We start from the raw sequence: 21,793 nt of genomic DNA, 5'->3' as shown, positions 1-21,793 counted from the left end.
GGGAAACATTACTTTATCAAGGTACCCTACTAAGAAATTGAGTGTGAATGTGTAGAAAATGTAAGCTGTAGGAGCTTTCAGTAGATCCATCTCCTTGGAGGATCCAGCTCTTCTGTAGCGCGGGGTGTGTTACACATCTTGTAGCATGGGCCGTACTGGTGACATGTGGTGTAGGAGCGATCAAAGGGAGGAGAGTGATGAAGCTACATGTAGAACATAGGAGGAGTTAAGACACCTTATCTTCAAACCCTAAATAAAAACAAAAAAGCATCTGCCGGAACAAGGAAGAACTGGCTGGGGCTGACGCACCAGTAGCCGTCCATAGGGGTTTTTGTGGATTCCATGAAAATTGAAAACCGCAGGACAGTATGAACAATTTAGTTAGGAAATAATAGAATGAATAATGAAGATGGGTTCAAATAATGAAGAACCCATCCATCAGCTCAAGTTTTCTAGGTAATTTGGAGGGGAAGATGGGGTCCATGGCCTATTTTCTCCTCATGCTTTGCTTTCTGCAACTCGAAAGTAGCCACTTGTGCTGTAACCGGCCTTAGTGTGGCAGTTTGTAGTGTTTAGTGGAGTACCTACCTGAGGGTTGGTCACTTGATTGGTTTGCATCAATTTCTTTGTTTTCCAAGAAGTGTGGTTTTGACCCTTGTTGATTAGTCTGTGCCCGTTTGGGTCTTACTATGTAATGGCCATTGGCCAACAACCCTTGAACTTGAATCAGAAAAATAAATAAATAAATAAATAAATAAAATAAAATAAAATAAAATAAGCTTTTCTGTTGAAAAATTATTGGTTAAAGCCAGGAAGATGTAGATAATGGTAAAAAAAAAAAAAAAAAACCCCTTCCACGCACCCCCAGGCATCGTTTGGTTGCAAGTAAAGAGAGGTGAGATCAGTTGTGAAAAGAAAATGAAAGTTATATTATCATGGTTGTGTAAACTACCTAAAAACTCTCTCTAATCTCTATATTTAGTAATATCATGTACACTCTGTTTTTTATTGCAAAATAAAATAAAATTTAGTAACCATATTTGAAATGTTTTGAAATTAATTACATAATCATGCAAAGTAAGGACTACAAAAATTTCCACTTTAATATTGATTTGATTTCACATGCCTTCCCTTTATTTCCCTTACAATCAAATTGAGCCATACGAAATTATAAATTCCCATGCCAAAATGTATCCACTGATTTGCAAATTTGAATTGCAGACATAATACTTTCTTTTATTCTAAAATATCACCTTTCATTACATAACATATAAAGTTAGCCATGCCTTATTCCACATAATTAAGACAACCTAAAATACAGGAAAAGATTATCTTTTTACTAAACCAAATTTGAGTACAGTTACAATAGCTACTGAAAGCAAGGTTTTGACATTTCCAAAATTGAAATTTTAACTAACAGAGCTTTAGCATCTCTCTATCAGTGGATGACACAATCATGCACTGGCAGAGGCCAATGCTCCAGTGTGGTAAGCTGGTGCACCAGCAAGATCCTGTGACAGGCTGCCTTCTTCCTCATCCTCTGTGTCCCACAAGAAGCTAGCATATGCTGCAAGGACATGGCTGCCAAGAAAGATGGTGTGTTTTCATTTTAAAAATTTAGACCAAGTTACATTATAAGATGTGCTTTGTTATAGAGAGATGAATATAAAAAATACTAACCTATCTCCAGGTGCAGCTTGAACCGCACGTTCGAAGTAGCTCGTAGCTCTGTCACGGTCATGGTGGAGCTCCCACAATAATTTAGCATACTGTGACATAATTTCCCCATCTGTTGGATCTACTAATATGGCGCGGGAGTAGTACTGCTCAGCTCCTTGCAGGTCTCCTTTAGACTGTTGAAAAACAAGAAAGTACTTCAGAAACCAATATCAATTTAAGTGTACCAAATGACAAGGTCTCAATAACTTCAGTTCTATAATCATTACTCAAGGAACTTAAGAAAGAGAAGAGACACTGGTCTATCTCTCTGCTTGTTTGAACCTCACTTGCTTCTACCAAGTTTCACCTCAGTTTGTTAGCCCAACGGTTATTCTGTGCTTAAGGTAATATCATGCCTTCCTTGCTTCTACCATGTGCTGGAAACACAATTGATGGGGTTGAGAGACAACTCAGCCTGACACAACCCTGGGGATTTTTCATATTCCTCTGCCTGCATTAAGCTTGCATTTTATTGCCTAATGATCTAACACCCTCTTCAATTTTTATTTTTTTTAAAAGAAACTATAAGTGACACCTTCTTCAATGTCGAAGGAATGATAATGGTCTCCCTACTTCTAAAATGTGCCCTGCAGACATTTACTGGGATTGAGATGCATAACTCAATTTGAAACACTAAGCAGCTCCATATGATTTAACTGAGGCAATGAACCCCTCTGTCTTACCTAAAACTTCACAATGAATTGTTGAATTAAACATTACAGAAATGTTAAAGCACGCAGCAGATTATATGTCATTGAGTCAGTTTTTGGAATCTGTTCCAACCCCTCTTTCTCGTTGCCAACAATGGGAAATCATCCTCATTTAATCAAGAATAGTCAGACTGCAAACTTAACGTGTCCCCAGCTGATAACAAGGTTTTACGCTTTCATAGCAGGAGAATGACAAAAGAAGGTATTTTAGTCCAACTAGGGGATGGTAAATCTTCTTTGTAAGAAAGATACATGTCACCAGAACTGATGCATGGAGATCAAAGAGTTATGAAGAGGTTTGTGAGATAGTATTTGGCTCACACATACAAAATATGACCAAATATCCATTGAACTTAAGGCCACCTCTTGAATTAAATCTATACAGGTTGATCCAGAGACTTCTGGCAAATAGAATCTATGGACACCCCTGTGAATTACAGGTCTATGCACCATAAGGACCTTGAGCACTAACATAAGGAGAACCACCGCTGGTCATCTTCCAAAATGGTGAGAAGAAGTCCTTTCAATGGCTATGTGGTTTCAGGTGATGCAGGTTATACAGTATAATCCATTAGCAAACATGTAATCTATGGCTTCTTTGACCATTAACCATGTTTTCATAAAACCAACTTTTTAAATCATTCAAGGCAATACACGTTCTATAATAGAATCTTCAGTCAACTTGTATCTTCTCCAATCAACCCACCATATTGAAATGTCAAATACAGAGATACAAAAAAACAAAATCCACTCGGAGAGGAACCTATGTACTATGAAGTGCTCCTATGAAAAAAGTGGTGGTAAATTGTAACATAATGACCATTTCCTCGAAAATCTGCAGAACATTCAATTGGAAAATTGAAACCACCCAACCAACAATACTTCAGTGGCAGTCCCGCAAAGGGCTTAACTAAGAGGACTTGAATGATGCTCAGATCACACAGACTATGTTATTGATCACTATGCAAAATATTGGAGGTTGGTTGCTATAGATGATAAATATATATAATCGGTTCTATAATACTCTTAACAGAACTATTTCATCAAGTGCAAATGATAGTTAACAAGTAACATAAATTCAGGGAAAAGGATCAGAGAAGATGAATAAAAAGATCTAACCTGATACAGAAACTGAGCGTAATTCCTTAGGAATAAAGGGTTGCAAGGATTTTCGTCAACCATCCGCTTATAATACTCCTCAATTTGGGATCCCTCTGGGCGAGCGCCCTCACCGAATCCATCAAGACTAAAACCATTCCCCCCGCCACCACCGCAGCCACCAGCACCACCACCACCACCACCAAGACCAATTCCAATCCCTCTCGCAAGATAGAGAGGTGGGCTCTTCGACTCCTTTGCCTCTTCCACACCTGAGCTAAGCTCTTCCCCCACAATCAAACCACTGTTCTTGTTCTTTGCAAAGCTGAATCCACCACTTCCCACAGACATGATACAGTCTCCGATTGTGGGAGACCTCCCCAACAACCCATCTCTCTCACCCAATTCTTCTTCCTCTTCTTCTTCATTCTCTCGTTCCTCTTCATACCCGTCTCTCTTATTGTAAACAGAGAAACTTGGGATCGTCTCCAAAACCGACATACTTGGTCTTCGTGAACGTCTCGTCAATGGCTTTGAAGTATAGGAATCTTCGATATCGCGAGAGGCCGCAGCAAGTGCTTCTAAGTTGCCTTCCGATCGGGCCCTTCGGACGCCTCTTGAAACGGCACTACTGGATTCGGGGTCGAAGTCAGGGAAACCCACAAGAGAGGGAGTGATTGGAGATGAGTTGCAGGAGAAGGAGCTGAAATAAGAGTGCCCACCATGAGAAAACGAGATCTTTTTGAGATTGTGATCAGAGCTGGATGGGTATTTGTTGTTTTTGCTGGAGCTGTTCTCAAAATCCCTGTTTGGAGAATCGGAGAAGGAGGAAAGCAGGGATCCAAAAACAGGGGTTGAGGAGCTTCTGAGCAGCATTTTTTATGGCTCTAGTGGCTGTCCTTGTCGAACTTTATCGATTCAGAAAGCAGAATGCTCCTGTAGACATGAAAGGCTAAAATCTATTAGAAAAATATTTTTTCAGTCTTATAAAACAAACTACTCAAACGTAGACTGCAAATTTATGCAAATAAAAGTTCAATCTATTTGAGTTCTTCCATTATGAGAGAGAGAGAGAGAGAGTGAGTTCTTCCATTATGAGAGAGAGAGAGAGAGAGAGAGAGAGAGAGAGATTAATGTGAAGCAACCCTGCTTGCTGCTCACCGTCAATATAGCTACCAATCACAAGATGCATGTGATTTTCCGAAAACCCATCAAGCAAAATCTTCGGGAAAACCTCCCCAACTCTCCATTAAAATTAAAAAAAAATACATGCGATTCTTGTTCTAGTTCTGCAAATTTTTTCTAAATTAAGCATAAAGTAATACCCAAGCTTCAATAAATAAATAATTAAAAAAACCCAAGCAGCGATGCATAAGACAAGGTGTTTGCATTTAGAAAAGTCAGGAAAAGGCCAATTATTAAGAATCCTATTTGAACTGGCAAAGCATTCTTGAAACTGAAGGGTCATATCAGATTATGATTCTTCATCCCTGTACAAGATTTTATAAGTGAATGAAGAGAGAGAGAGAGAGAGAGAGTCACCACTATTAGGTAGAGAAGAGGCAATTGCAGGCTCAACCAATATTGGGTGTAGAGAGAGAGAAAAGTATCACAGAAACCTGAAGAGAAGAGGCAGTCTGCACTCACCTTTAAGTAAGTGTCTAACGAAAAGGTGTCCAGTTTGAATTTGATTAGAGCAAAATTCAAACGGTGGAGAGAACTTCAGCAGACGAAACCAGCACTAGCACTAGAAGGACAAGAAGTACCCTCTCTCTCTCTCTCTCTCCACTGATTTTGGTTTGAGCATTCTGTCGTGGAGAAAGTTCCCACAGCAGGAGGAAGTAAAATAAAATATCTCCATCTCCGCCAGCTCACGTTACAACTCATCCCATTCTCTGTCAATTTCCAAGAAATTTTGCCCCAAAGGAAAGGTTAGAGAGCACGTGTCTATTTAATACGACGAAAAAAACGGTGAACACGTGCTGGTGCTTTTTTTTTTTTTGGTAAAAATGCTGGTGCTCTTCTCCTTCCGGGGGGTTGTGTGAGGCACGAAAAGCATTCGGATACATACCCGTGAGTAGGGGTGTCACTTCGAGCTTGCACTGATAATCGAGTTCGATATATTTATGATATTTATGGTTCGATTTCGATCAGCTTAATTAATAAATTTATCAGCTTGACTCATTTATTAAACGGATGTTCATGAACATTCATGATGAAGGTAGTTAGTCTATCAAGTGTCCGACTTAATCGATATATTTATACAACTGGCTTGAATTAATTTGTTATAGTTCGAACCACTATAATACTACATAAAATTCTTATTTTACCATTGTTACTAGTAAGAAACTAATTAAGTTTTTTTACCCTTTGTTTTGTATTACAACAAAAACAAACAACAACAAACATAACCTCATTCCAACTGAATGGGGTTGACTATATGGATCAAATGCTATAAATAGTAGAAAGTAATTGAGCTAAATTATTCATAGAAGATAGGTTAAAAAGAGAAAAATATGGGGATAAGTTTAGAAGGTAACGTAGAATATAGATACGCATTATGGAAACATCGCTTTTAGGGGGTTAGCAACACGAGTCCTTATTCTCCACAAAACTCTATTCGCAGTCATACTATGATCAAGCCCTGCAAGTTGCATATCTTCTTGTACTACTTCGTTAATAGTCATCTTAGGTCTGCCCTTACTTTTTCTAGCGCCTTGCTTTGTAATACGATTTGACATTTAGTTAAGTTTTGTTTTGTAAGTTGGTCATAATCTTCTTCTTCCTCTTTTTTTCTTTTTTTTAGAACAATCACAATCTCATACTATTTCTCTTCTTTATTAAGGATATGCATCACACATTTCGAAGCCTTAAATCTACTTAAGAAAAGAATTTTAGGATAAATACGTTTAAAGTTCGTTTAAACTTAAATAAATCTGTAGCCCATTTAAGGTAGCCTGATTAAAGCCCAAAATCGACTAGCTCAATTATAAACCGTATCATACCACCCAAAACTAGCTAGGCCTGTTCCACGGTACAAGGCTTTCAAGTGGTCAAGCCCGGCCTGGTCTGACTGGTTGACACCCCTACCTTTGAGTATAGTTAGTAATTTTTGGAACGATAATGATGCGGGAAAAAATACATATGGTAATTGAATGGGTCAAATGATAATAATACTTTAAAAATTTAACGTAATAAAACATATGCGATAATGATATGATACATGTTTAGTATGTGCTTAATACAGTCAGTTTGTATTTCTCAAAAGAAAAAAAAAAAATCTATGTGATATTTACTATAATATATATATATATATATATGTAAAAGTTAAAAAAGAATTTAAAAGACCCTTATTATAATTGATTGAAATAAATTTTAGGGTAAAGCACATGATGAATAAACCGCACTAACGCCTAATGTGTCTATTTCTCTTTCCCTTTGAAATTATCCTTACCCCTCCTATATGATGCCCCCGTCTTGTGCCCCCCATTGATGTTGCATATGGACAATGTGCCTACTCCTTAAAACAAAAATTATGATTGTGACCAATGACCAAAATCTTGACCTTGAAGTTCTACACATATCTTGTTATAAACATGGGTTTGATTAAGATTATTATATTTGATCGTTTAAATTCAATAAATTATTTTTCAAAATATTTTAACAAAAATGTATGAGATAATCATTTAGTCATATGGTTAAAAGTGGGAGATTTTAAGGATTTAATCCCATTAGTGTGATCCACATGATCAATTAAATGTTAGTGACCTACTCGATATCTAATTGCTTTGTAAGATACAATTAAGATATTAAAGTGTCCAAATAGGAATAGACATCTGATGTCTACTTGCTGGGACCTCCCACCTTTCCTTCTTCCTCCTTAATTTTTATTTTATTTCTCCTTCCTCCTGTTTTTTGGTTGCATCCTCTGTTTGTTGTTTACTTTGTTTCTTTCATAACAATTCCGTAGCCGAGAACTGCATAATTGGCAAAACGCTCTCCGAGATGAACCAATTCAGTACAATACCACACCAAAATATGGTTGGGGTTTTTCTAGCCCTGCTCTTAGGACTTTCTTAAGTTAAGGTGCTATCCTTGATTAACCGTTTGGGCTTTGTTTGTTATATATTTTTTTCATTTTTCTTTTTAATATATTTTCCACTCAACCCCAAAAAGAAAAATGATATTAAGTTTCCTCCTTGCTTTAATTTTTTTTTTTTAATTATAGTTTCCCTATACAATTAAGTCAAATTTTTTTGTACACAAAGTCAAATTTTAATAAAAAGGAAATTTATTTAATTTTTTTTTTTTAATTTAAAGGGGACGGAAACTCTGCCTACCTACCGTAGGATTGTCTACACACAATTGAGCAAGAAAATACCTAATTGTGGCATAGGCAGTTAGGTCTTTTCACACCTAGCTGTGTTTGGGCGTTTCTTATGCCAAACTGATAGGTAGAGATGTAAATGAATAGACAAAAATCTGAATTTGATTTGCATCCATATCTGTTAAAGGGTATCTGTATCTAGTCAAAGGGTATTCGGATCTGAATTTGAATAATTCAGAGACTAATTATTCCGATTATATAATCAATTAATGATTTTGAGGGTTTTTGAAGTTGAGGCGAGTTTAAGAAAATAAGGAAAGAGCTAAGACAACTTACAAAGATGGATGAGAACAAATTAATTGTATTCATTGGGGGGAGGAAGGTCTGGATTACACAAACTATAGATGTAAATGGATAGTCAAAAATACGAATTTGATTTGCATTCATATTCATTTAAAGATATGAATATGGTTGTACATTTTGTCTTTCCGGAGGTGGAAAATGATTGACTTATCTTTCTTGTGTGTATCTATTTTTCTTTCTAACCTTTTGAATATAAGATTTTGTCTTTCCGGACGTGGAAAATGATTGACTTATCTTTCTTGTGTGTATCTATTTTTCTTTCTAACCTTTTGAATATAATCAAGGAAGGGTTTTATCATCAACGCAAAATTTTTGGAAACCAAATAAATCCTGCATCGATCATGATCATTTTCTTTATCACCTCCAACTTCTTTTGGATCATGAGGAACAAAAAATATTGTTCATATCATCATTAGAAGCCGACTTACACAGCTTCTGCTCCCTGGCTTTGGAAGCCAACTTAGAAGATATCCTTAGCACTACTTGTTTAGAGTTGATAATTACAATCTTATCATTGTTTGGAATCAAAAGAGAGATCTCTAAAAGATTAGAAAGACAATCCTTAAAAAAAAAAGAGCAATTGCTCACGTACAAGACACGCTGACACGACCTTCCTAGCCAGGGAGTCAGTTAGAATGTTAATCTCCCTAGAAAAATGATGGAAGATACAATTTCGAAAAAAATGGTACTCAGAGAATGGGGTATTTTTTTTTTTTTAACCTAGGACCAAGATGTTTGGCCAGTTTACACGCAAATCAAACCTCGGACCGTGCTCTTATCCACACAATCCCCAATTTGCCTTGACCATTTGGGCAAACCATGGACAGGGTATTTACTTGCAACAAAGAGCAGTAAGGACCATTCATTATTTGAATGTAATAGGGTGTTTTGCATTAAATTTCAGTGAGATTTACATATGATAAGGGAGGAAGAAGTGACGGTCTAGCAAAAGTGAGCAAAACTAATGGAAATTCTCCTATAACATATAGAATTCTTATGAACAGTCCCAAACTCCAATCCAGTTAATATCTACAAGAAAGAAATATTAGAAGCTAAGAAAAGCATCAATGCTAATTAGAAAGCCTAAAACTATAACAGAAACCAAGTTGTAAAAGTTAGAAGTTGCAGGTCCCTGTTTCAGGATCTTGAAGCTCTATTAATGTTTGAAAAGGCTGAAGAATGGTTTATCAGAAACCGGCATGGACTTGACGACCCAACCAATAGGCCAAGATAAAGCTGCAATTCCAATAGATGCACACCATTGCCCCCAATTCAATCTCTCTGTGTTTGCAAACTTTTTCAGTAATTCCACCATCACCACTTGAAGAATAAGTGTCATTCCCACAATCCCCAGAAACAATTGGTTCTTATGTATCCCCTCAAATATGTTCTTCTTCTCCAACTTCCTTGCATTGAACTCATTGAAGACTTGACAGAGAACAAAGGTATTGAAGATGATTGTGTCCTTGATCTTCTCTTCTACACCAAAGATGGCCATTCCTTTAAACTGCAGAATCAGCAAGACTGTTACCTGATATAAGGCTTGAGCAATTAGGTTCCTCCACATGACCTTGGTTATAAGTGGTTCAGTACGACCAACCGGCGGCTTCTCTAAGAGCTCCTTGGTGGGCTGCTCTGTGGCTAGGGCCAAAGCTCCCAATGTGTCCATGATCAGATTCACCCACAATAACTGAACTGCTGTTAATGGGACTTTACCAGAGGAAACTGCAGCAACAAAGTTGATCACAAGGGCAGCAGCATTCACTGTGAGCTGAAACTGGATAAACTTTTGAATGTTGTTGTAGACACACCTACCCCACTTCAGAACTGTGACTACTGAATTGAAGTTATCATCTAATATGACAATGTCTGAACTCTCCTTTGCCACTTCTGTGCCTTGAATTCCCATTGAAAGCCCAATGTCTGCTTCTTTTAGTGCTGGTGCATCATTAGTGCCGTCGCCGGTGACTGCAACAACGTGGCCTTTCTCTTTCAAGCACTGTACCATCAGAAGTTTGTCAAAGGGGGAAGATCTCGCCATGACCCGAATCGTGTCAACCTTCTCCTCCCTCTCTTCTGGAGAGTAGTTTCGGAATTCTACACCTTCAACTACTGTTCCATTGTTCAAATCTTCATCAGCTCTAAGTATTCCACATTCAATGGCTATAGCTCTTGCAGTGAAAACATTGTCACCAGTGATCATTTTGATGTTAACACCAGCTTCTCTGCAAGCTTCCACTGCCTTGCTTACCCCAGGTCGACATGGATCTTTCAAACCCACTAGGCCCAACAAGATCAGTTCATCTTCTTCTAGCTTCTGGGTGGCATTTCTACTTTCTTCTACTTCTGAGATCGGTTTGTAGGCAAAAGCAATGCATCGAAGGCTCTTAGCTGCCATGCCTTTAATAATTTGCTCATGTTTCATCCTTTCACCTTCTGTCATGGGTTTTGCAGTCTCTGTTCTGTCAAAGTAGCTTGAACAGAGAGCTAGTAGAATCTCAGCAGCTCCCTTCCAGTGCACGCAAATCGCCTTCTCGCCTTTCTTTCTGATCAAAACTCCACTTCGCTTCTTCTCTGAATTGAAGGCTTCAACGTGGAGTACTGTGCAACTCTGCTTCACTTCGTCCACATCCGTACCCAAATCCAACACAGCCCATGAGAGAATAGCTTTCTCAGTTGGGCTACCAGAAAACTCAGGCACAGTTCCTGAGTTAGACCTACAAACATCACCAGTTGTGTTCAAACAAACTCCCTCTTGCAGTAATTGAAGGACACTGGGTTCGATTACCTTGAAAGCACCATCAGTGACCAGTGCTTCTTCACCAACCCAAAACTCAGTGACCTTCATCTGGTTCAATGTGAGGGTACCAGTTTTATCTGTACAGATGGTAGTGACTGAACCCATTGTCTCACAAGCCGAAAGTTTGCGAACCAGAGCATGATCAGCCATCATTTTCTTCATAGAGTAAGCCAGAGTGAGAGTGACAGCCAAAGGCAAGCCCTCTGGAATGGCCACCACTACAATTGTAACAGCAGCAGAGACAATACCCACTACAGCATTCATCACATCATCAAATTTGGTCCTTCTTCCATTGAACTCACGATTCCCCTTTTCATCTTGTGTGTTCCCAGTGAAGTAACGAACTAGCATCACAACAAGAACAACAAAAGCAACAGCCAAACCAACCTTACCTATATAGGAAGTAAGCTTATTGAGGCGAGCTTGTAATGGGGTCTGCTCCTCTGTTTCACGGCTTATTGAATTCATCATCTCTCCCCAAGTTGTGTTAATGCCTACAGAAGTGACAAGCATTCTGCCATACCCATCAGCTACCTTCGCTCCAGAGATCATGAAAGGGTTCTGATCACCATTGATGTCCACATGGTCGCTCTCCCCTGTCATGCTCGATTCATCCACTTTCAAGGAATGGCCATCCAAGAACAACCCGTCTGCCGGAATCTGATCACCAATCTTCAAAACCACAATGTCCCCAACGACGATTTCAAAGATGGAAATCTGTTGCCGCCTTCCATCTCTGATAACATCAACTCTAATGTCGTTGCTTTTTTCAGATAGCTTTTCAAACTGTCTCGATTGCTTGAAATTACTAATCGCAGAGACAAAAATAACAAGAAAGACAGCAAGAAATATGCTCCCACCATCATACCACCCATCTTTAATCCCATCTTCTTTGATGCCAAATCCAAGAGAGAGAACAACACATACCAGAAGAATGAGAATTGTGGTATCCTTGAATCCTTCCACGACGAAACGGAAGAACCCTTTTGCAGGGGGCTTTCGATAAGTATTAGACCCAAACACATTGGATCGGCGAGTAACATCTTCGGTGCTACCATTGATCCCATTCTTGTAATCAACTTTGAGAGTAGAAGCAACTCCATGGATACCTCCAAACTGATCAAGAATCCCTAAGTTCTTCTCCTTTACGATTGCAACTAGGGTGTCCAGATTAAGTTTGGAGAAAGGTACAATGGAATCTGTGTAGTCATGATCATTAATGTCAAGAGCTGTGTAAGAAGGGGAGTGAGAGAGATGGGTGAGAAACTGATTCTTCTTGTTGATAAGAAGAGAGAGGAGGGCTCGGGTGGAATAGATAGCTTTGAAAGCCAAGCGCCATCTTTGGTGAGGCTTGGTAAGGGTGGGTACATCTAGGAAGAAGTTAGCAGCGAAGTCATAATGTGAAGCAGAAGAAGAAGCAGGAAAAGTAGACATTTCCATGAATTAATTAATGCAGCTCTCTATGACCAGCGAGGACGGTAAAAAGAGAATAGCTTGAAGCTTATGAACACTAGGATCTACATGGGAGTCCCTTTTATATATTGGTTGATATTATTAGGCTTAGAGCACCGCAGCTGTAACTCGCTGCAATCCTAAGCTTCCTTTTTTAAAACCGTGTATCGGATTTTCTTATTCACACTTTCAATGTTTTTAATGTGTTAAATAATTTGTATTCGTACTTTTTTTTACCGAGTTTTTCTGTTACGCGAGAGATCTGAGTGAAGAGGAGAAAAGGAAGGGGGGGGGGGGACACGGTCTCTATCGATATCAACTGAGACCGATCTCTGATCCTTGACCGATCTGGATCAGTTACCCATATCGTCTTAGAGTGTAAAAAAAAATATTTGTTATGAAAAGCAAGGGGCAAAAGTGACCTATATCCACCGATCCTCTTCGATACCAATACTGGTACTAATATCGAGAACTAAATCCATAACCCAGATTGCAGCCAAGTCGGTGCAATCCCTGTGGCGATCAAGGAAATGGAATCTAAAAGAGTATTTGGAAAACAACATAACCTAAGAGGGTATTTGTGAACCCTAGGAGGAAGTGAATTATTTCATTTATTTGGCTGCCAATAGGGGGTTTAACCTAGGTAATAGCTAGATTTTTTCCATTTAAGAACACAATATCGGGTTGAGGTTAGGATCAGGATGGATCACGGCCAATACTAATTCAATCTCCATTTGGATCTGCCATAATTGGCCTTGGTCGGACAAAAGTACCCTTGCTTTTCATTAATTTTTTTTACTAATCATTAGCATGTTATTGGCCAGAATTGTGATCCATCAAAGCCAACACTGATCTGATCCAACCAAATCAAACTGATCTAATCCAATTCCTCAAACCATATTCTGGACTCAAAGGATAACATAGGGAGCTCACAGAGTGGTTAAGGGAAACTTCGTGCTATAAATGTAGATACATTCTCATTAAATAGAATTCTTGACAAACAACGCATGTAGATATTGTGAAAGAGAGCATTCGTTGTGTAAGGAAGTTATACTTAGAAGTGTTAAGACTATAAGTCATTCACGCTTCTTAGGTTTCCTTAGAGGAATCTCATGCTTTGCTTAGAAAATGAAAAAGTCCATTCTTTACGTTAAACCTACGTTTGGGGATCTGTAGTCTATAGACTCAATACTCCATTGAAAGAATGCACTTTCATCGGGGTATCTCATAAGCTTCATTTAGCTGTAAGCCGAAGGGAATGGAAGGAAAATGAAAATTTCTAACTTGAGAAAGAAACTTTTGTACTATTTATCCATGTGACTCTATTATTGACTTCAAATCATTCCACATTTTATTTATTAAATTTCACTTTAATATGCATTAAGGTTCTTCTGATTTTAAAAAAAAAAAAATACATTTAAAATGTATCATTCTTACAAATAAAAATATGATAAGAAATTAAAGTAGTGTAAACAATTTTTTTTTTTTTTTAATAAAAAGTAGTGTATAAAATCACATGCAGTAAGGATTACAAAAATTTTTGTTTGACTGCAAATTAGAAAGATTCATTGAAATTGTTCACTTTACCACCGATAGGTATCATTCTCTCTCTCTCTAACCAATTAGTAAAGATGGTTTTTTCTCATTTCCTTCCAAGCTTGGAAGGAGGTGGGTGGGAACCATGGGGTCCCTGTGATATAAGACCTAATCCCAACCACCGAGGTCGAAGTCACACAACTTGCATGTCATAGTCTCACATGAGAAGTATGAACCTAAAGCTGCAAGACTTTAGAAGCTGGAGTGATACCCTAAAGTCCCAACTAAACTATGCATTGCAGCTTCAATTTCAAGTAAGTAGTAACCCGTGGTGTTTGCAAGTTTAATCAAATTTCATGATTTTGCTTCCAAATGCAATATTATCAGTTTCTAATGCCATTGTGGCCAAAAATCCATACAATAGATCAATGAGATATGATGGTAATTATTTTTAGTCTCCTAAATGTGACCTATATGACAACTCAGACTCCTGTATCAAGAACTTCTTTTTTGATTGATATATCATTTTTATATATTTTCATTTTTTTTTTAGGTGTATTAAATATCTCCTGTGCCGGTGTGAGTGACCTCAAGAAAGTAAGAAGAGTTGAATTCAATACGACACGTTTCTTGAGGCAAAGATTCCTTATCAACTCAGCTATCCCTTGGGGTTTCAATTCTCAATTCTACTTTTTAACTGAAAAAAAAAAAGGAAAAATTACATAATTATCCATTTTTGGGTTCCCTTTTAGAAAACTACGGGTATTGTATGTTTTAGTTAACAAATATACATTAAATCAGGTATAGGTTTACAAAATTACCCAAAACATTAACCCTCAGCCAATAATATATTTTACCATTTTTATCCTCCAACAACCATCCGCTTCCTCTTCTCAGATCACCTTCCTTGTAAGCTGCCGGCCAACCTTGCTTCTATTTAAAGAACTTGAAACATGTCTCTGTAATACTTGGAGAATTAAAAAAATCCTGATTATTTTTCAAGCCGAACAAAGAACCGATCAAGATTTTGGGAAGCAGAGCATGAAAGAAAATAAATACGGAACGATTAATGAAGATCGATAAGCATGCGCGACAAACACTACAAAAACAAGTTTTAGGCATACCTGAATACATTGCTGAAGAATAAGAACTCCTCAATGTCTTCTTGTATGCTCCTCGTACAACACGATCAATGTTGGTTTGGTCTACCCTCTTTCCCTTTTGCTTTTGGTTGTTAGCCTCACTTAATGGGCTAGTGATAACTATATATAGGGATGAAGGTAGGGACCAACCCTGCAATAAAATTAGGGTTTCTTCCCCATTAAGGAAATAATACCTTAGGTCCACACATAGTAATAAATATTTCATACCATTAAGATGTGCTAATAGAATCAAATATCTCTCTAGAGATCACTTACCAATAATATTGGATTCTTTCTGCTTACTCCATCTTTAGTCAATACCACTAAACCGATTTTGGAAACAAATCTTTGACTATGCTAGCCCATCTAATAGGAAATCTTACAATCTCCCACTTGGGCAGCATATGTCACAAGTTTTAGATTTTAAAATTTATTTAAAACGATTCTCCGATTTAGATATACTGAATGTGGTCACAAACAAAATAGTGTCGAATGGAGTGCACCTTAAACCAAATGCCTTAGTCCGAATGAGAATTACAAATACCCAACCGTATTGATCATCACATCTAAAGTGATATGAGACCACACACGTCAAAGTGCTCATAACATCTCCGACTTGGGCTGAACAGTATGAAAGTGTGGTATGAAAATAACATGTAATAGTGATCATCATGTCTATTTTCAGATTGGTCCTGGTTCGAAAACCAAATGAGCCCTATGAGACAGATATCAAATGTCTCATTAACTACAAGCGTCTTCCAAACGTTCAAGCTTCAATCAAAGAAGCTCATTGGGACTGGGTCCGGATGTCCCACAATACTAGCACTAGACCTCAATCAAACGAGGCTTTGCTAGCGACTGGATGTGTGTGTATTGACTAGAACCTCAGATACCGAATGAGGTAAATACATCACATATAACCTCAATTTTTTGTAGGAGGCAAATAAATAAGTGTATACACATAAACAAATGGCCATAATAAAAATGCATATATATTCTTGATAAGAATAATAATGCATCATATGTATAAACTAAAACTGAAAGTCAAATGCGAACATATTGAGCAAAACTACCACTAATAAAATACATCAAAAAAACTAACAAGTCCCATATTAGTGATATGCTCTTGAAAGACTTTTGAAGTCAAGCCCTTAGTAAGATGATCTGCAATCATGTTTTTTGTAGCAATCTATTCCATTGTAATATGTGACTCTTGAACTTTCTCTCTGACAAAAAATTACTTAATGTCGATGTGTTTGGAATCTGAAGTACTTTTACAGTTATGAGAGAAACGAACCGCAGCGAAGTGTCACAGAACATCCTCAATGGTTTAGATATAGAGTTAAAAATTTGTAATAATATAGTTCTACAGAAATTTATGATTCGTGAGCTTACTCCCACTGATCTTTAGATAAACTTATTTGATTTCTCCCATTTTCATAAAGAACCTTAACTTGAACATAATTAACAACCACTGGCTTAGGAGGCTCATCAATTAAGATTAAAATTTATTATCATAATAGCCAGAGAAATATTAAATGATTAGTTCCATTCCTTAAAATTGGAACCATTCAAACTTTTTTAACAGAAAATAGCTGAGAAGTCAAAGCTGACAAATATAATCATACATATTTATCAAAATATATAATATGCAAGAACAGAAGGCATATTAAACTTTCCAATAATATAATTAAATCTGACTAATTGGGTTGTTAATCAGATTTATCTCAGTATTGTTTTCAATAACTGTAAGAAAACAGAAACTGAGAAAAGATTCGACATCATCGGGGTCACACTTGTGGTGGCAAGATCGCCCAACACGTAATGAAATCTTTCACATGTAAGGCGAGACGCTCGAAACAACACCACTTTGAAGATTCCGTCACCTGTGGTGGCAAGACAAAAACCTCCAAAGCTATGAAGCCCAAAATGTCACCCTCACACTATCAAGCGAAACCGACCAAATAAAGATTCACCTGTGGTGGCAAGAGCACATCATTCGTCATATGGTCTCCTTAACTGCAACCTATCCTGAATAGTTAATAGTGATTTCACAATCTCAGTAACTAGCCTACTAAGTGGAAGCGTAATCACTAAAATTATGAAAACCTATAGACTTAGATTGCTACCAGATGCCCGTGGGTTTAGATTTTTGGTACAAACAACAAGATGGACTATTTCAGTTTTTAATTAATAAAATATTCAACATAAACCCACAAAAGCAACCCATTATAAACCCTAATAGTCAATATGATAATACTATAATTTAACAGTTATCAAAATGAGTACATTCTTAGTATGACAGTTTTATACTTCCAGCCATTACTATAAATAAATAGAAAATCTAAATATGGCGATTTCCTATAATGACAACATGCTAAATATGAAAGTTCATATCATTTATTCATGATAGCAAAAAACACATGAAATATGTTCCATTATCCATAATGCATTAGATATAAGAAATTGTACACAAGTATGATCTTTACGCTCAAATGACTTTAATATCTAATACAAATATTTGCCTATAAACTTCAAAGTCAATCATAATAAAGCCCCATAATTTCTTCAAGTTAAAAGAAAATTATTTAGCTAATAGGGCACATGAACCGAATAACTTATAGGCTAAAAACAACAATAAGTCTTTAATAAATAAATGTAATGTTGACTTAGATCCATAGTAAGTATAAATAAATTCATAGGCTTTATACCAATAAGCCACTAAAATTTTAATGTGTTCATTTAAATCATTCAAATATAATATATCTGTTTTATCTCGATGAATTTTCAATAAAATTGAACTTTATCACAAGTACAAATATGACATAAATTTGAAGAAATATTACTTAAACAATGCACTTGTGATATTTTGAATCATAAATGGGTGTCAAAACTCATAATTATGTGTCTCGTGACGAAACCTGATGTCACGGATGATAAATATAACATCGAAGAAATATCAAAATACCCCAGATTGACTTAAAATTTATGAAACGACAAGTATAGTATACATAATAAATCATGTATGATACATTTATCACCCTCAATAGGATAATAATTTATTTTCCCATTAATATAAGAGAGTAGGACTAGATGACCTAATAAAAGTACCATTTATAAGAGTCAATATTAGTTCATATTATAACTAGATCTAACTGTTGGCTTGAATAAACATGACCAAAATAGTCAACAGTGTAAACAGATTTTAGAAGTCATTTCAATAAATCAAAAATAAACGATTTCTAATTCTATTTGCATAAATTGTTTATGGTCTATACAATTATTAGATTCAAAAACTGGATTTCATTGAAACTATGCTGAAAATAGTTAATAAATCATCAACATGTAGAAGCAACGTAGGATGATTTTGTGTCATAACATCTCAAATGTGAGTATAGGTACCATCATTAATATTAATCTTTAAGATACCAACTCTACCCACAAGAATCTTTACAAAAAATTGATTTAAATAGACCACACCAATAACAAAGTTTAACTTGATGAAATTCATGTACATTCACTGTAATGATTATATCACTTAAGAGTTATAGCTGAAACTGTATCCTTATCCTTTAAGAAAAGAATACACTGGTCCTCTCATTTTTTTGTATTAACTGTGAAAAAAACAATAACTTTTGAGATCCCCTTACCTTTGGGATCAGAATCCTTAGGTTACTGTCATTTTCTTTAACTTTGGTGACATCATCTTTAGGCAAATGTCACCTACTATGCTGCCCTAGGGAAAACCATGAAAGAACAAGATACGTCACTTTGGTGGAATCCATATCACCCTTTCATGGTTCCTTAGAAATGCGTTTTACAGCTAAAAATGTGCGAATGCTTACACCCAATTTAACTCCAATATATTTATTCATCATAGAGCATTCCAAATATAATATGCAAAAATAAAATGCCATTAATTTTCTTCCTATGTCATTCATAAATGATTTTTTTTTTTAATATCATAGTAATGATAAACCAGTGCAAAAACATGCATAAACAGAAATACAATTCTAAAGCCACTATAGAATAAAGACAAACCACTATAGTTGTTCCAAAACAGTTATGGAACACAAAATATAGGTCTCATTTTTCTTGTTTTAAATTCAACCCAGTATATTGAACATACATCCACTGGTCGAACCATAAATAACATTTCAGAATATATAATTACATCCTCCCACTGGTTTGACCAGTTAAGTAATTATCCACAATATCCCAAGTACATGATAAAGTAACATCATGAAAACCAATGGTATTTTATTATTCACAAGGCCTTAGGACTCTCAAAATAATTGTTTTAAATCTAAAAAAAAAAATTTCATTAGACATTATGTGAAAATTGATCATTACCATATAAAACAATTTCAAACGATAAAATCCTTCACAATATCAATAACATAGTTAATTTTCAACACATTAATGAATGACCAATTGGTTCTATAACTAAATACAAAAATAATAGATTTTTTTTTAAATAAATATTTTTTCGATTAATATCGGTCAATGTTGATGATTTCTCTCAGTGGGTTTTTTTCACGACCCATTGGAAAATTCAAATAGTTCAATTTTCGAGGTCAATGTGTCAAATATCTGAATTGACCAACCTAATCGGTTCAGTCATTGCACAATTTTGGTAGAACCGATTCATCTTGATTTTGGGCTAGTTTAAGATTTAATCATTTTAAGGGGACTTGATCAAGACATTGGATTTTATTACTATTATTATTTTACCTATGATACAATACTAATGTCAAGTCTCAAACGATCAAGTGTAGGATCGGTCTCAACCGATGTTGATTTGAATAATTGGATCTAATCAAACAATGCTTCAAACATACCTATGATACATACCTGTTTATTTAGTGGTCTACAATCTAATTTGGTTTACCAAATCGGATTTAATTTGGTTCAATTCAGCCTATTTCAAATTAGGCCCATAAGCTTCAACCCATTATACTTAAATAAACATGGACAACCCAAAACAAACTTTCAAAACACCCATAGGCTCAGCCCATTTAACCTTAAAAAATAAAAATTAAATAAAAATAAATATTATCCTCCATTGCCTTAAATGTTAACCCTTCTTATGCATCCCACCGGATAATAAGTCAAAAAAGAAAAAAATTCACATCAATTTTACAAACAAGACAATGCTTGCCCCATCATAACCATGTCTATGTGTCATATCATACTAAATGCTATAGTTGAAAGGAGTCACCAAGTACTTGATACTTGGAATTGGGATTGGGACGGATAGGTTAAAAGAGGATAATAACCAGCTACAAACAGTCATATGATACAAAATCATATTCAATCAGGGTCGATACTGATCCCACCTAATCCAATTCGGATAAGATAGAAATACCCTTAACTTTAATTATTATTATTATTTTAACCATTTATCTGTATCGAGTCTACCGACCCATTGATATACCAATTCGATTCTTCAAACCGAAAAAACACGAAGATTTAGATTTTTCATAATCACCCATGGAAAGAGAAAAAAAAAAAAAAAAGAACTTTTTGTAATTTTTTTTTTTTTTTTTTTTATTGAAAAGTCATAAACTTTGTACGGTTCTATTTTTTCTCAAAAAAATACGGAATGATTCATGAAGATCGATAAGCATACACGACAAATACTACAAAAACAAGTTTTAGGCATACCTGAATACATGGCTGAAGAATAAGAACTCCTCAATGTCTTCTTGTATGCTCCTCGTACAACACGATCAATGTTAGTCTGGTCTACCCTCTTTCCCTTTTGCTTTTGGTTGTTAGCCTCACTTAATGGGTCAGTGATAAATATATATAGGGGTGAGGGAAGGGACCAACCCTGCAATAAAATTAGGGTTTCCTCCCCATTAAGGAAATAATACCTTAGGTCCACACATAGTAATAAATATTGCATACCATTAAGGTGTGCTAATAGAATCCAATATCTCCATAGAGATCACTTACCAATAATATTGGATTCTTTCTGCTTACTCCATCTTTATTCAACACGATTAAACCAATTTTGGAAACAAATCTTTGACTATGCTAGCCCACCTAATAGAAAATCTTACAGAGCAGTGTTTTCACAAATCAGTGGGATTTTAAGCTGAAGTGGATCTCGATTTATAAATCCGTCCTATTGTTGGGGGGGGGGGTTTGCTATTATTTCCTGACATATTTTTGGCCGTGGATAGTGGAAGGAGAGATTTGAACTGAGTGAAAGTTGCTTGGGCTTTCATTGATTTTGAACCTTATGAAGCACATGAGCACACATGCACTGAGCGTAATTTCCATATCTCCATCTTGTCCCACTTTCTGCAACCCTTCCCCAGAAAATCTGAAATTGGCAACATCTTCAAAGAAGGCAGGCCCAAAGTTTAATGGAAGGAAAAGAGACACGGCAGCGGCAAGTGTTGTTGGCAATGGGTAGTGGCAACAAAGACAGTAAGTGGGGTGAGGCGGGAGCAAGGGAGGGATGGGGGTTGCAGGAGGGTTGGGCTGGGTGGTTGTAGAGAAAGTGATCGGAGAAGGAGAGGTGAAGGTAATTAGGGGTAAAAATGACAAAATGGAGTGAAGTTACTGTATTAAGTAGTTTTATAATTCGAAAAAAAAATTACATAGTTTGATAATGAGAAACCAAATGTGGATA

The 21,793-nt window shown here is 36.3% G+C and overlaps 2 protein-coding genes across 4 annotated transcripts; both read right to left on the bottom strand.

Moving 5' to 3' along the window:
• Nucleotides 1–1,215: 1,215 nt before the first annotated feature.
• On the bottom strand, nucleotides 1,216–5,356 carry LOC122088373. Of its 3 annotated transcripts, none has more exons than XM_042657625.1 (4): nucleotides 5,070–5,356; nucleotides 3,549–4,463; nucleotides 1,681–1,853; nucleotides 1,216–1,581 (listed from the first exon to the last, which is right to left on the bottom strand). In XM_042657625.1, the coding sequence occupies exons 2-4, from the start codon at nucleotides 4,401–4,403 to the stop codon at nucleotides 1,455–1,457; spliced, it is 1,155 nt and encodes a 384-aa protein (XP_042513559.1). In that variant the 5' UTR covers nucleotides 4,404–4,463; nucleotides 5,070–5,356; the 3' UTR covers nucleotides 1,216–1,454. The 3 variants fall into 3 exon arrangements, with proteins under 3 accessions (XP_042513559.1, XP_042513560.1, XP_042513561.1); XM_042657626.1 differs by having other exon boundaries at nucleotides 5,175–5,356; XM_042657627.1 differs by lacking the exon at nucleotides 5,070–5,356 and adding an exon at nucleotides 4,689–4,828.
• A 3,729-nt stretch (nucleotides 5,357–9,085) lies between these two features.
• LOC122088331 (putative calcium-transporting ATPase 13, plasma membrane-type) lies at nucleotides 9,086–12,515 on the bottom strand. Its single transcript, XM_042657564.1, has one exon. The coding sequence runs from the start codon at nucleotides 12,455–12,457 to the stop codon at nucleotides 9,374–9,376; it is 3,084 nt and encodes a 1,027-aa protein (XP_042513498.1). The 5' UTR covers nucleotides 12,458–12,515; the 3' UTR covers nucleotides 9,086–9,373.
• Nucleotides 12,516–21,793: the final 9,278 nt, after the last annotated feature.

The sequence above is a fragment of the Macadamia integrifolia genome, chromosome 9, assembly GCF_013358625.1.
Source record: "Macadamia integrifolia cultivar HAES 741 chromosome 9, SCU_Mint_v3, whole genome shotgun sequence".
In the NCBI taxonomy this organism is placed as follows: domain Eukaryota; kingdom Viridiplantae; phylum Streptophyta; class Magnoliopsida; order Proteales; family Proteaceae; genus Macadamia; species Macadamia integrifolia.
This window is presented reverse-complemented; position numbering and strand designations above follow the sequence as displayed.

What these genes read in the sequence shown, in the direction of transcription:
- LOC122088331 (XM_042657564.1), bottom strand. Translation starts at nt 12,457, where the DNA reads ATGGAAATGTCTACTTTTCCTGCTTCTTCTTCTGCTTCACATTATGAC.
- LOC122088373 (XM_042657625.1), bottom strand. Translation starts at nt 4,403, where the DNA reads ATGCTGCTCAGAAGCTCCTCAACCCCTGTTTTTGGATCCCTGCTTTCC. An exon ending in ACGCTCAGTTTCTGTATCAG is followed by an intron (nt 1,854 to 3,548) that starts GTTAGATCTTTT and finishes GTTTTTCAACAG; the next exon opens with TCTAAAGGAGACCTGCAAGG. An exon ending in CAAGCTGCACCTGGAGATAG is followed by an intron (nt 1,582 to 1,680) that starts GTTAGTATTTTT and finishes CTTTCTTGGCAG; the next exon opens with CCATGTCCTTGCAGCATATG.